The 14,539-nt window shown below is 38.7% G+C and overlaps 1 protein-coding gene across 2 annotated transcripts in view; it reads left to right on the top strand.

Annotated features, from left to right (window-relative positions):
- SLC12A2 (solute carrier family 12 member 2) overlaps nucleotides 1-14,539 on the top strand; it is a 59,853-nt gene that overhangs the window by 28,104 nt on the left and 17,210 nt on the right. Inside the window, exons 10-15 of one of the 2 annotated variants that reach the window (XM_059834318.1) lie at nucleotides 3,895-4,043; nucleotides 6,657-6,764; nucleotides 8,181-8,304; nucleotides 9,735-9,836; nucleotides 11,083-11,238; nucleotides 12,127-12,226. In XM_059834318.1, the coding sequence (XP_059690301.1) occupies nucleotides 3,895-4,043; nucleotides 6,657-6,764; nucleotides 8,181-8,304; nucleotides 9,735-9,836; nucleotides 11,083-11,238; nucleotides 12,127-12,226 (739 nt within the window). The remainder of the gene's footprint in view (nucleotides 1-3,894; nucleotides 4,044-6,656; nucleotides 6,765-8,180; nucleotides 8,305-9,734; nucleotides 9,837-11,082; nucleotides 11,239-12,126; nucleotides 12,227-14,539) is intronic. The other variant, XM_059834319.1, reaches the window with a different exon arrangement.

Here is a 14,539-nt window from a genome sequence, read left to right as displayed (position 1 = left end):
GATCATCTTTTGAACATGAAAAACCTCATTTTTCATATTGCGAAAGGAACAGTTTGCAAAACCAACTGAACATGAAATTATTTGATGCATCAGAAATGTGCTGCCGTGGTTGCTTGCTATAAACACGTAGAATTCTGCTAGTTAGAAAAGGCTAGTGCTATTGCAGAAGTCGGAGATTATGACATGAGTGAAATTTCACTTTTTTTTTTTTAAGGCATTGGATCAGGAATCTGACAAATAAAAATATTTTTATTTATTTTCCCACACACTATTCCCCACTAAGTTTGCAGAATAGTGATAAGCAAGTCATTAAAACTTTGAAAGGGCTAGTGAATGTCACTGAGTAGTCATGCCTGAAGGAGAAGATGATGTTCTGAATTTAGCTCAGTATTTGCACACTCTGTGTTAAGTAAGAGGGTTGAGAAGCCGAGTAGAGAAGGTTTAGAAGAAGAAAATTGCTAGTCCTACTGCTAGAGCTAGACAGCCTATTTCAAAAAGATAACAGCTGTGAGGAGAAAGTGTGCAGTTTCGTATTTCAGCAAGGGACTAATGCAGATGTGCAGGTGGCAGGATGAAGCTTGCATAAGCAACTTTTGTGTCAAAATTCTTGAAAGATATATTTCAAAGAACAACATTTATTGCTTTAAACACAAGGGAAGCTTTAATAAAAAAACCAAACTTCTGTGTAGGGTCAAGACATGCTTTCTGTACACAGGGAAGTAAAACTCATTAATGAGAGCCTAACTGTAGCTGCTTGTAGCACCAGAGAAGTTAAGCACTCTCAGCTGCAGCCTGAAGGACTCAGGGTACTATCTCTGGAATTCTTGCTGGTTTCGTGTAGTTAGGATATAACTTGATGGTCTGTTAACCTTCTTAGGCTTATAGCATGGCAAAAATTTATTTGACTTTAGCAGGAATGCACTTATAAATGCCTATGAATAGGTGAAATTCTGTTTTTACAGAAAGAAGACCTAGAGGTTCTTAGGGAAAATGTTGCCAGAATTTTATAAATAAAACTTTTCTGAATGGGGTTTAAATAAAATGTCTGGACTCTTACTTGCATGTAAGTAGAGAATGGAGCCTGCCCCGCTGGCTTCTGTTCTGCATTCTCTCATACTGAGGCTCACATTAAGTTTGTTCATAGTGACATTGTCCCTTTCCGTTGTAATTTGACTCCATGTGTGAAAGACCTGCCAGCCAGTTGGATCTGAACTATGAAAAAGGAATGAGGAAGAAGAGGGCTTTGATAGTGCATTGTGGCTATTTAATGGCTTGCTCAGCTTAATGGGTCTGCCACTACAGTCTGTTACCACCAAATGTTACCTACATGTAGTTCAACTAGTAAGTATATTGTCACATCCATTATGTACTGCTTGGATGGCTGGGGCAAATACCTGCATAGCAGAAGAGAAGAAACTTTTTCTCATACAGAGCTTTTAATCCTATTTAAACCAGAACAACAACAAAAAAACCCAGCCCCTCCACATACCCCCAAGAAAAGCACAAGACAGGTGCTCACTACAGGAAACTCTTACTGAAATTTAACTAACTGGGCAATTCATTTTTCCATTGAAAGAGTGACAAATTACATAGGTAACAGGGATTGTTACTGGAGAATCACAGAATCACTAAGGTTGGAAAAGACCTGTAAGATCATCAAGTCCAACCATTATGAAAAAAAAAAAACCCACCACACAAACAAAAAAAACACACCACACACCACCATGCCCATCAAGCCCCGCCCCACAATGCCATGTCCACACGCTCCTTGAATACCTCCAGGGAGGGTGACTCTACCACCTCCCTGGGCAGCCTGTTCCATTGTGATACCACTCTCTCAGTAAAGAAATTTTTCCTAATATCCAGCCTGAACATCCCCTGCCCCAACTTGAGGCCATTTCCTCTTGTCCTGCCACTCTTCACTTGCCATAAGAGACCAACACCCACCTCTCTGCAACCCCCTTTCAGGTAATTGTAGAGAGTGATAAGGTCTCCCCTCAGCCTCCTCTTCTCCAGACTGAACAACCCCAGTTCCCTCAGCTGCTCCTCATAAGACTTGTGCTCCAGACCCCTCACCAGCTTCGTCGCCCTTCTCTGGACACACTCCAGCACCTCAATGTCCTTCTTATAGTGAGGGACCCAAAACCGAACACAGTATTTGAGGTGCGGCCTCACCAGTGCTGAGTACAGGGGCACGATCACCTCCCTGCTCCTGCTGGCCACACTATTTCTGATACAGGCCAGGATGCTGTTGGCCTTCTTGGCCACCTGGGCACACTGCTGGCTCATATTCAGCCGGCTGTCGATCAACACCCCCAGGTCCTTTTCTGCGGGGCAGCTTTCCAGCCACTCGTCCCCAAGCCTATAGCGTTGCATGGGATTGTTGTGACCCAAGTGCAGGACCCGGCACTTGGCCTTGTTGAACCTCATACAATTGGCCTCAGCCCATGGATCCAGCCTGTCCAGATCCCTCTGCAGAGCCTTCTGACCCTCAAGCAGATCAACACTCCCTCCCAACTTGGTGTCATCTGCAAACTTGCTGAGGGTGCACTCTATCCCCTCATCCAGATCATCAATAAAGATACTAAACAAGACCGGCCCCAAAACTGAGCCCTGGGTGACTCCACTTGTGACCGGCCGCCAACTGGATTTCGCTCCATTCACCACAACTCTCTGGGCTCGGCTGTCCAGCCAGTTTTTTTTACCCAGTGAAGAGTGCACCTGTCTAAGCCACGAGTCACCAGCTTCTCCAGGAGAATACTGTGGGGGAAATTTAAGCTTGCAGCACATCTGTGCCCTCCTTATTTGCAGCTAAGTAATTTAGCTTCTCAGTAGTCACATGGTTCTGTTCCCAGGACCTCTTTGTCTTTCAAGTTCCTAAAAGACCAAATTAAGGGAATTCTATTGGCTACTGCTCTGTAGACTTCCCTCTCCTCTTCCCCATTCTTTATATAATTCCTGTTCCTGGAAATACTTGCTGGTGTCCAAACAATTTGATTACCTCAACTATTAAACCATAGAATGTTAAGTAATACTTAGTCTGCTCTAGTCTGTTTTGTCCTTTATGAGACAAAAAAATTTTAAGCATAGAAGACTTGCGGGCTTTTTAGTACTTTTTAGTTTTTCTTACTACTTAAGGTCTGAAATGCTGCGTCTTCAGCATTTTCTTGACCAGTGGAATTACAAATAATCATAGATGAATTGAAGACAGCAGTTTAAGTGATAAACTTAATTATAAAAAGTGAGGTAGGAACGGGACTGTGTGGCTTTGTTTCTTACCAAGAAACCATATTAACATGCCACAGTCACATAGGAGGTGGCTTGTTTAAGCGTTGGCAAATGGCTTGCAACAGGCTTTCATGACAAACTAACTACTTAATTTTTTCGAATGTCTGAGCCATATTGACTGGAATAGAAATAACTGCAACACTATGCACACCTGTCTACATACATCTGTACATACACTACAAAAATGCATTCCTCTAGGAAAATTGATAAAAAGAGAAACTATAAAATCAAGTGATTGTGCTAACTTCAATAAAGAGCTAATACTAACTTCAATTAAAGAGCTATATGGAAACTCATGATTCGGAGAAATAATATGTTGAGCTGAAATTGTGCTGTTAAACTTTTGCAAATCTATTGACATTGTTTTCCTCTGGGCTAAAACTTTCCTTTTCTTATTAGACTCAGATTTATTAAAAAACTGAAGGATCATCTTAGGCAAGAGAGCAATTAGTTTGCTTGTTTGTATTTGTTCTTCATAGTGAAGATGTGCTTAACACTGAAATGTATTAAAAAGAGTAAATGCCATATTTTAATGTTGCTCTGTGAACGGAGCATAAGTTCAGGTTCAGTCTGTTAATGCCTTTTTTGTGATTGTGTCCACTCTAGGTTCCTGTGTTGTTCGAGATGCCACAGGGAATGTTAATAACACCATTGTCACTGAGCTGACAAATTGCACTACTGCAGCTTGCAAATTAAACTATGATTTCTCATCTTGTCAGACAGGGTGTCAGTACGGGCTGATGAACAATTTCCAGGTATAAAACTTTCTCCTAAACCTGTTTATTGGCTTTTGTGTTTGTTCTTTTTTTGAATTGCATATTAAGAAAAATCGTAGGCTAAAAATCCCTGTCTCCATAAATATAGGGTTTATCTGGAATAGTTAAGTCATACACTCTAGCTAGTATGTAGAAGAACCATGTAACTATGTTAAAAACTTTTGGGTTTTTATACACAGGTCGTATTAATATTTACTCTTCTGAGTAAACTGCTTAGGTTAGGTGGTAGGACTGCAACTTCCTCTCTTTAGATATCTGAATGTCATCATTCAGTGGTGTGGATAGAAGTACTCATTCTTCAGTAGTCATGCACAGTAATCATAGGTAGCCTTTGTCAATAACTTGTTTCTTAATTTTTTAAGTTTCTTAGAAAATATGGTGACTTTTTAAGAACGTTTTATGTATTTGCCACAGTATCCTCTTTAATGGTAAGAATGTTGTGAATTTTCATAAAACTTCGTGTTACTGTGTTTAAAAATCCTCTAGAAGTCACGGGGTAATTCATAGTCTTCAATTTAGACTTCACAGGTAATTGGGATGTCCAAGAACTATTGGTAAGTGTTTGAAAGAAACCAAGGAAAACATACTTATTGCTGATGGACATAAACTTGCTTTGTGATTGTCCATCTTTGCCCTAAATTTCTCTATTTTATAATACTAAAAAATCGATAGTGTAAATAAATGGAGGCAATGAACAGAACCTAGCAAGAGAACATAAAGTCTGAGTAAATTGTAAGAACTAAATTGCAAGAAGTTGATGCAAGTGTAGTAAAGTGAAGGCCTCGAAATAACAATGTTTTAAATTAGATGGGAAGAAAGGTGATGGATACTTGTACACAGATTCCGTCTGTAAGAAGTCCTTCCAGGGAAGATTGATAAAGCCATCCTTGCAGGGAAGAAAATTTTCATACTGCTTCTACAAAGATTATTCCATGCTTGTTTACAGTGTTGCCATAGCAAAGGTTTCTGTCTAAAACACTTGTCAGTAAAGCATTTACACCCTTGTCTTCCAGAAATATGGTGTAGGGTTATTACAAACTGGCATTTACAGCTGTAACTTTTTCTGTTGATCATAAAACTAACTTAAACCTGCACGTAGGAGGGATAGCTTAATATATGTGCCATTAGTTTAATTCATCAATGAATAAAGGCCTGTCCTGCCTTTTTTTGTTGTCAACTACAAATATGTTTTGGGAAATTCTCTCCTTCATTTGTAACACTACTATGACAGCTATTTCACTTTCATGTTATGCACCTGCAATTATTTAATTTCTCTTTTTGGCAAGGCATGCCTTGAACTGCCCAATGACACTTGATGTAGCGTAGAGATTCAGTTGACTGACTGAGAGACCCAGCAGTCTTTGTCAGTCTGATCTGGAGGAAAACTGCCAAATTTTGTCATTAGTTTAGCCCTAGGAATATGAATAAACTTCGTCAGTCACCTGTATATTGTTTCTGAGAGCATGTCGTATCTAGTGAGATTGCTTTAGACAGCTAGGTCTTACAACTTCAGGTGACAGTAACTTAAAAACTGGACACTTTTGCATTATCTTTCTTGCCTTCCTTCAGTCCCTTTCCTGATACTCTAGGTGACATTGCCAGGATGAAAGAGGCAAGTAATCAGTGCAAATGATGCAGAACCTCATTCTGATACATTGTGCTTGAAAGCCACTGTGCTGGGTTTGGTCTATTTGACATAAGCTCTTTGAAGACGGTATCAAACTGTTAAACACTGGCTGTCTTCAAGTGGCTTAGGCTTTTGTTTCATAAAGAAAAGTACTCTATTAAACCATGATTTTTTTAAAATTATCTTAATTCATTTGACACATGCAAAGCTGGATGCAGCTATGGTACGGAATTATTCAGTAGAATGGTAGAAGAGGGTCTTTAGGCTATATGGCAATTAGACAGAAACTGCTTTGGTTCTGATTTGGGGGGGGGGGTTACGTCTTATCAACATTGTTCTTTTTCATTTAGCTTACTGAGCAATTTATCATTTTGTTAGTCATCCAGCCTACCAAGAATTGCATATTGTATTTCATTCCCTGGGGTTACAAAGATGTTTTAAGGCGTGATTTTAGAGAGATAGGAAGCAAGTTTGTCAGGTGCCTGTGATTTTGAATGGGAAGCAAGCCTAACTTAGAGTGATGGAGATGTTGCAAAAGACAGTCAGCTTTCCCAAGATGTTCCTCATTTTAGTTGTTTTGCCACTTGGGCTTTCTGAGACCATGTTACTCAGCGATAGGTTAGTCAAAATATGTAACAAATTCCAGTGTATTTTTTTTCCATGACTTATTTTTAATCCTCTTATGAGCCCATGGAGACTTTAGCTGTTGATTGTTTTGACCTGAGAATTACATGGTTGGACTATATATTGTGTGAAAAGCCACCTCCTCTTGTTGTGAAATTAGGATCCATTTATATCCCCTGATTTTTTTCCTAGTTCATTCATGGACATTCATGATATTCAAACAGCTTTTAAGTGGAGGGTACATACTATTTTATTTTTCTGTTTGTGTAGTTAATGTTGCCATCCATTTGTATAGTTTACTTTTTCATATTCTTTAAAAAAAAAAAAAAATTTGCTTTCAGGTGATGAGCATGGTATCAGGATTTGCACCACTGATTTCTGCAGGTATTTTTTCAGCCACCCTGTCTTCTGCATTAGCATCTCTTGTGAGTGCACCTAAGATCTTCCAGGTAGGTATGGAAGCAAAACCATGATCTTTTGAAGAATAACTTCAGTTAACTTTTGAATCAGAATTTTTGGAAGGGGACTGTCACATACTGCTGTTGTGATTCATACCAGTTCACATTAGTAGATTGATCTAATATTTACCTATTGCACAGAATGGGAAAACAGTGTGTTACTGTTACTAAACATAGCTGGCCTATAATTTGTTCCACATCTCACATGTTACTCATTAGTTTAGAGATTAGTAGTGGTGTAGCTAACATTACAGGAAGCTACAAACTCCCTTAGATGATTTTGTTGTAAGTAACAGTGGAGCACATACAAAGATAACAGATTAGTTCATTTCTCAAAGTAATCATAGAAGGCGGCGGCATGAAGTGTAGAACCTGTAGCTGTGGAATCTTAACCCTGAGAGAATAAATTATCAAAATAATTGCGTACAAGTTCTTGCATAAGACATCTACATTGATTTTGTTCGTGTTCCTGAATGTATTTTGCTTTACCTTCTTTTTAACCATTTAATCTGTCTTACAAATTCTCTTTGATTGGGTAGAACTTCAGTGTCCTCTAATGACCTTCTTCCCAAAAGTTCAGCAGGGAGTCAAACGTAGAAGGAATTTTGTTGCAGAATAGAAGCGCAAGTATTGATGCAGAGGACTAGTGTATACATTGGGCAAACTTCCCACTTTCTGAGAAAACATCATCTTTGAGGAAAGACTCTTTGTGATTCTAAGACACTAGTAAGTAAAATAGTCAATTACAGAATCACAGAATTACTAAGGTTGGAAAAGACCTGTAAGATCACCAAGTCCAATCATCAAACCAACACCACCATGCCCACTAAACCATGTCCCACAATGCCATGTCCACACGTTCCTTGAACACCTCCAGTGATGGTGACCCCACCACCTCCCTGGGCAGCCTGTTCCAATGCTTCACCACTCTCTCAGTAAAGAAATTTTTCCTAATATCCAGTCTAAACCTCCCCTGGCACAACTTGAGGCCATTTCCTCTCATTCTATCGCTAGTTACATGGGAGAAGAGACCAACACCCACCCTTGCCACAACCCCCTTTTCAGGTAATTGTAGAGAGCGATAAGGTCTCCCCTCAGCCTCTTCTCCAGACTGAACAACTGCAGTTCCCTCAGATGCTCTTTTTTTTTTTTTACCTTTTTTACTTTAACTTTTATTTACAGAAGAGCAAATCTTGTTCTTACAGATATAAATTAGTGAAGGGTAGGATATTGGAAATGCAAAATGTCCAGATGCAAAGACAATTGAAAATAGAATTAGTACATAGTGGCTGTAAACCTCCTTCTTTCAGGAAGATAATATTCAGTGGAAGACAGCATTGGTAAGTGTTAGTAAGGATACATTTTGAACAAAATGCATGCTGATGCTTGAATTTTATTTTTTCTTAGGCTTTATGCAAGGACAACATTTATCCAGGATTTCAGATGTTTGCTAAAGGCTATGGGAAGAACAATGAACCACTGAGAGGATATCTTCTAACGTTTTTAATTGCTCTTGGATTCATACTAATTGGTTAGTTTGAAGTTACAATAAATCTCAATGTCCTTTTGTTCTTTACAAAGCATTGTATTCCACATCATGACTTGATGACAGTGTCCTAGAGTTCTAATGCACGGCTTAATTCTAAGCCAGCATTCTAATTACGTTTATTTTGAGGGTTACTTTCTCCTGTCTCCTAGATATAACTGTCTAGAACTGCAGTAAATTTGAACTGAACTGTAGCAATACTGCACTCTTAATAACCACAGGTATCTGTCTTCAGATACTATCAATCAATAAAAATACATCTTTTGCTTGAGTTAGAGAGATGTTATATCTTGTAAATATGAAAGTTTATTTCAGACTTCTAATAATTATGAACAGCTTCAGTAAGTGACATGAACAATACTTTTTAAAGTGTGTTTTATATGAACAATACTTGTTAAAGTATGTTTTTTCTGTTAAGTTACGAACAGTAGACATGAGTGCTGATGCTGCTGTTGCTAAAGGTAAAGATAGTCTAGGTAGAATTGCATTTGTTCTGTGTAGATGGCAGACTAATTGTGCTGTGTTCATCCATGAGTTCTGTACCAGTGCTTTTAAAGTTTCCCAGGTTGGTCTTTCATCATTCCCCCTAGTCTACCTAAGGCACAGGTATACCCATGATGTCCCTATTGCAGCATGCTGACTGGAAGCTTGATTACAACAAGTAGAAACTTGCAGACAAATATGGCACATTCTGCATTTTGGTTACTTTTTTTTGATGGTGAGAGTACACATACAGGTGTTTTGTACCATGCTGCCTCAAGGAAGGGAGAGCATCAGGTTCGTCCATCTCTTTCACTAAAGAGGGTGTACTCATTACTGTTGTGACGGTATTGGTCTGTAATAATGCATTATACTAGTACCGCTGATGCAGCTTTTCATTTAAAATTCAGGCAGATGAATGTGTGTCACGTTGCTCACACTAACTTTGTCTGCTGTTGCTAATCACCATAGTTGATTGTCTCTTAAACTTGTTAGTATCTTGTTCTTTGCTGTTGGATAATTGAGCTAGAGATGCACTGCAGATGTATTAATGCGCTGTCTACTGTTTCTGACATTCTTCAGAACCCAGTGTATTGGTGCACTGTTTGATCAAGCCCCAGTGGGAAAGAAATATACTCAATGAATTATTTTGAAGTATGTAGTGTTTCAGAAGTGGCAGTCCTGGAACACTTGTTAGTCTGGAAAAATGTTTATATTTTTAAAACTTAAAGTTACACTTCCTGACTATTAGAAGATAACTTAGTAAATAAGAGACCATTAAGATACAGCTCCATCTGTTGAACACAAAGGACAAACTGCTTCTCCTTAGAGTACATCAGAAAATAAGGTTGTTTGTAGCAGATTTTTCATGCTGGAATCTACAAAGCCGTTGGATGTTATCTGTCATAACAGCCTGCGTTGTTTTTGTTTTACAGCTGAACTGAACGTCATTGCTCCAATTATTTCTAACTTCTTCTTGGCCTCATATGCCTTGATTAACTTCTCTGTATTCCATGCCTCTCTTGCAAAATCTCCAGGTAGGAACTGCATTTTGGGGGTGAGAGTTTAGCCTGCAATTTCTTTATGAATAAATACAATTGAAAAGTTATTAATATAAATGAATGTTTAGTTTAATTTAGTTACTAAATATCTATTTGGCTCTCATGGTGCGTCTGAATTACAAGCATAATATGGTGTGTACTTGGGTCTTCTGAAATTTTGAGGACTAAGCGATCCAATAGAGCTTGGGAGTTACTAATTTTGTCATCTTTGCTGAGGGAACACAAGATAATTTAGTGTCTCTTCAGAAACTCTTGAAGAAAGCTTTCTTGCTAATTCAGTATCTGGCGTTCAGGAACCGCCCTTTTGTCGTCTTTGGATTTGTCTGTTAAGATGTTTCATCTTCCAGTCCAGAAGAAACTCGAATTGCAGGTGGTATTGCCACATTTTTATAGCCTTTCGTGTGGGACACTAGTTAGATTATAGCAAAAAGCCAAAAGACAGTACTTGTAGAACAGATCTGTATCATACCCAGTCCACTATGCATTTGTACTGAAATAATGTCCTTAAAAGCTTCTTAAGTTGCTGAACTGGTAGGTATCATTATTTTGCCAGAGCATGTGCGTAACTCTGTTTACACAACAGTTCTATGTCTAATAGACTTGTTAATCTTGGGTGTGTTAGTGGTGGGGAGTGTGTGTTTATGTGATTTTTGGATAAACTTGTGACAAATAAGGCTGTAAACCAGTCACAGTCCAGTATTTTGACATATTCGAGTTCTGCTTGGATATATCTGTCCTTTTCCTTTTCATGTGAAAATTTCTGTCCATGTGAAAATAGTAAAAATACACAAGTAGAAACAATTAGTGGTATGTAAGAGAGTGAGTTACGAGCTGATGATTCACGTTACACTATGTTTGAAAGCAAAAATCAATTGTCAGGCAAGCTATTGCCAAAGGTTCTTGTAGCCTGATTCAGTAGACATACTGGCACAAGCAACTTCAAACTTTCGTTTTGAGATACGCTTTTAGAAGGCAAAATTAGGAACATTTACAGATCTGTGTAAGAAAGGTGCAAATTCATTTGAAAGCTGTTGGAAAATTGAAAGCATAAGTGTGCCCAAGTCTTTATTTTGTGCATTACTGAAACTGTCACACATTCATATAAAATGTGATGCAGAACACTAAGGAAGGAAAAGAGGAATAGTGCCTTCCTTCTGTTGAAGTACTGATAAATTTAAATTTCCCTCCTCTTTTTCTATCCTCCAAATTATATTTTGACTAGGTTGGCGCCCTGCTTTCAAATACTACAATATGTGGATTTCTCTTGTTGGAGCTATTCTGTGCTGCATTGTGATGTTTGTCATTAATTGGTGGGCAGCACTTCTAACATATGTCATAGTCCTTGGACTCTACATTTACGTGACTTACAAGAAACCAGGTATGTATAGGGGCTTCTAGTTGTGGTGGAGGGAAGAGGGATATAGAAGAAGGGGGGGGAAATGTGATAGCCTTTGGGGGGGGGGGGGAGGGGCGGGGGGGGGGAAGACAACTTATTTCTGTTTGGCTGACTAGCTCAAAATTCTGTTTCAGGCTTTTTAGTTGTATCGAAATGTAATTATGCCCGTCTAGTCACTGCTGTTTCCCCTCCTCCCAGATTATAAGGATAATGCATGCTTTGCGCTTAGGCATAAACATTTGAATGAAAATTGGAGGAAAAAGTGCGTATGGAAAGAGCCTGGGTTGCAGCAACAAAGGCGCTAGGAAAGCATGTTGTGTTTTGATCGGAAGTGAAAGAGGATGCTCCCTTACCTTTCCAAACTGAAAAGGGATTTGAGTGGTGGTTGTTGTTTCAGTAAACCATTCCTATAGCATTTCCTTATAAAAATAATAATCTAAAAGGAACTGCTTAATCTAGCAGTTTTTTACTGAAAGTAATTTGACTTTGTTTAGGCAATGTTTTGAGATTACTTTTTCCTGTGTTGTGATATAAAATAACTAAGCACAGCATTTTTTTCCTGAAGTGTTATTTTTTTGACTCTGAAGTTGTCACAATCTTTGAAATGTTGGGGAAAAACCCCTCAGTTCTTTCTTCCTGTAGTTGTAAAATATCAAACTCTGCCTTATTTGCTAAAACTTCCATAGAAATGTTATCTTTAAATAGAATTGCCTATTTAGCTGTAGGGTTTGTTGACTAGTATTGTATAGAATGTGCCAAGATGTAGCTTAAATCTTTTGTGTTTTCAGTTGGTATTCGACATTCATTTTGCAATCATGTAGTTTTACAATGAACAGCTTTAAAATATCGGAACTTCAAATCTTCCAACAGATGTGAACTGGGGATCCTCAACTCAAGCTTTGACTTACTTGAATGCACTACAGCATTCTATTCGGCTCTCAGGAGTGGAAGATCACGTGAAAAACTTTAGGTAACAGTTAATATTAAGATACAGGAAATTACTTCTATGTATTCAGTAGGGTACTGTCATGATGTTTGCTGTCATGGTTTCCATTAAATGCTTGTTCATCTTCTGTGGGTTGTAACAACTTTGAATTTCACCACCGTGGACATCATACGGACATATTTACGTTAGCATTTTATTTCTGATTAAGAGTGTACTTTAGAAGTAAGTCTGTGGATGATGCCTCCTTATAGTTAGATGCCTCATGGTTTGCATCATGAACAGTGAATTGCATTCCTCTTTGAAACTGAATTGGGTGATATGCTCCAAATTGCTAATGAGCATTCAGTCCACATGCTCAGGATAAAACTGGTCTAACCTAAAATCCTCAAGATGTGTGTACTGTGGATGTTGTCCTCAACACCAGCTATTTCACATTACACATATTCTCTTGTTGCTTTTCAGTAATGGCAAACAGGCTACACGACTGTTTTTCACACAATTGAAAACTGATTTGTTGTCTTCCAGCATGGCTACCCAGGAAGGTCCTGCTCAAGGAGGCAGTTTTCTGTCCTATAGTATTTATGCCACTTTTCTGGAATAGGCTATTGTAGGAGAAGGATGCTTCAAAAAATTTTAACAAAAAGTATTGACTTAAACTAATTCCTCCAAATAAATAGAATCATCGATTGAACATGACTTTATCATGTGCTCTTGTCCAGTCCCTGACTCAACTGACTCACCATAGATCCAGCTGCAAAGTTAGATCCAGCTTTGATGTTAAATCAGATTGATTAGTACCATATTCAGTCAAGTTTTGAGTATTTCCAAGGATGGAGGTTCTGTTGACCTGTCTCTTTTCAAATAGAGCCGTTACCTCCTACATGCTGCCTATGCCCAGCATAGGATTTATAGTGTTGACACTTAATCTAGCAAACCTCTAGCATCCCTTGCAGCTGCAAGAAGTGTATTATGTTATGCTCAGCGTATTAGCAGGGGTATGTAGCTACTGAAATATTCTGTTGTGTACGAAGGGAGGCTTTGCATACTTACCGAATTCTGACCCAAGGAGTAAGTTCAGGGAGGGATCCTTGATACAGGTTCCATTATCTGATGGTAAGTCCAGAATGCAGAACTTGGCAGCAACACAGTTTTTCAAAGAAAAGGTCTATGGTATTTCCTGTCAGTTGGGAAAATACTCCAGTTCTGACCCCTAGCCTCTCTTGGAAGTGACTAAATTTTCTTGAAGTACAGGATAGGTACTTACAATGTCCATGTTCTATACAAACAGACAGTTGAAATTAGATGTGTCAACCAATCATGATAGGTACCGGCACAACCTGAAAGAATATGACAGTAAAACTAAATTACAAATGTATTAATGGACTTTTCACTTCCAAATTTAAGAGTTGGCTGTTGTAGGTATAAACAACAAAACTTGAAGTTTAATTATGGAATAGCTCTTCTTTCTAAAGTCCTAAGTCCTAATGTTATGTCAAAATCCCTGATTTATTTACAAACATTGTATTACCTATTACATCAAGCTGCATTGTTAACAGGAAAAAACAGTCTACATTCAGAAACTTGTTTGTTGCTCTAGGTATCAAGAGCAGCATTTTTCAAACTGTCCCTAATGCAAATCTAAAGGCTGGCATTAAATAATTTGCAATACCTAACTGTGATTAGTGTCACAACCTCACTTCTGTCTGCTGTGAGTCTATTTTGGGTTGCAAACTTTGTAGAAACAAGCTTTATAGGAAAATTTGTACTGAGTGTAACTTTCTGCTTGTGCTGATACAGTAAATGAATGCTCTGCTGATCAGTATGTATTTAGGATTGCGTTGGAAGTACTTCAGCTCTTTTGGGAAGCTAGTACATAGCTTTCTGAGTTTTAAACTTCTTTAATTGTTATCCTAAGGAGATACAGATCTTAATGTACATCAGTTTTAAGCACAGTGGCTGTAGGAGAACTATTTTAGGCCTGATACTGGTTTCTAACCTATGGCAAAAAATGTTTTCAGTTCTAGAGATACATTCTAAACCAGAGCAATTCAATATTTATTTATAGCAGAAGTTTGCAGACAACACCAAACTGGGCAGGAGTGTTGATATGCTTGAGGGTCATAAGGCTCTGCAGAAGGATCTGGACAGGCTGGATTGATGGGCTGAGGCCAACTGGATGAGGTTCAACAAGACCAAGTGCCGGGTCCTGCACTTGGGTCACAACAACACCATGCAACGCTACAGGCCTGGGGACAAGTGGCTGGAAAGCTGCCCCGCAGAAAAGGACCTGGGGGTGCTGGTTGACAGCCAGCTGAATATGAGCCAGCAGTGTGCCCA

The sequence above is a fragment of the Gavia stellata genome, chromosome Z (assembly GCF_030936135.1).
Source record: "Gavia stellata isolate bGavSte3 chromosome Z, bGavSte3.hap2, whole genome shotgun sequence".
In the NCBI taxonomy this organism is placed as follows: domain Eukaryota; kingdom Metazoa; phylum Chordata; class Aves; order Gaviiformes; family Gaviidae; genus Gavia; species Gavia stellata.
This window is presented reverse-complemented; position numbering and strand designations above follow the sequence as displayed.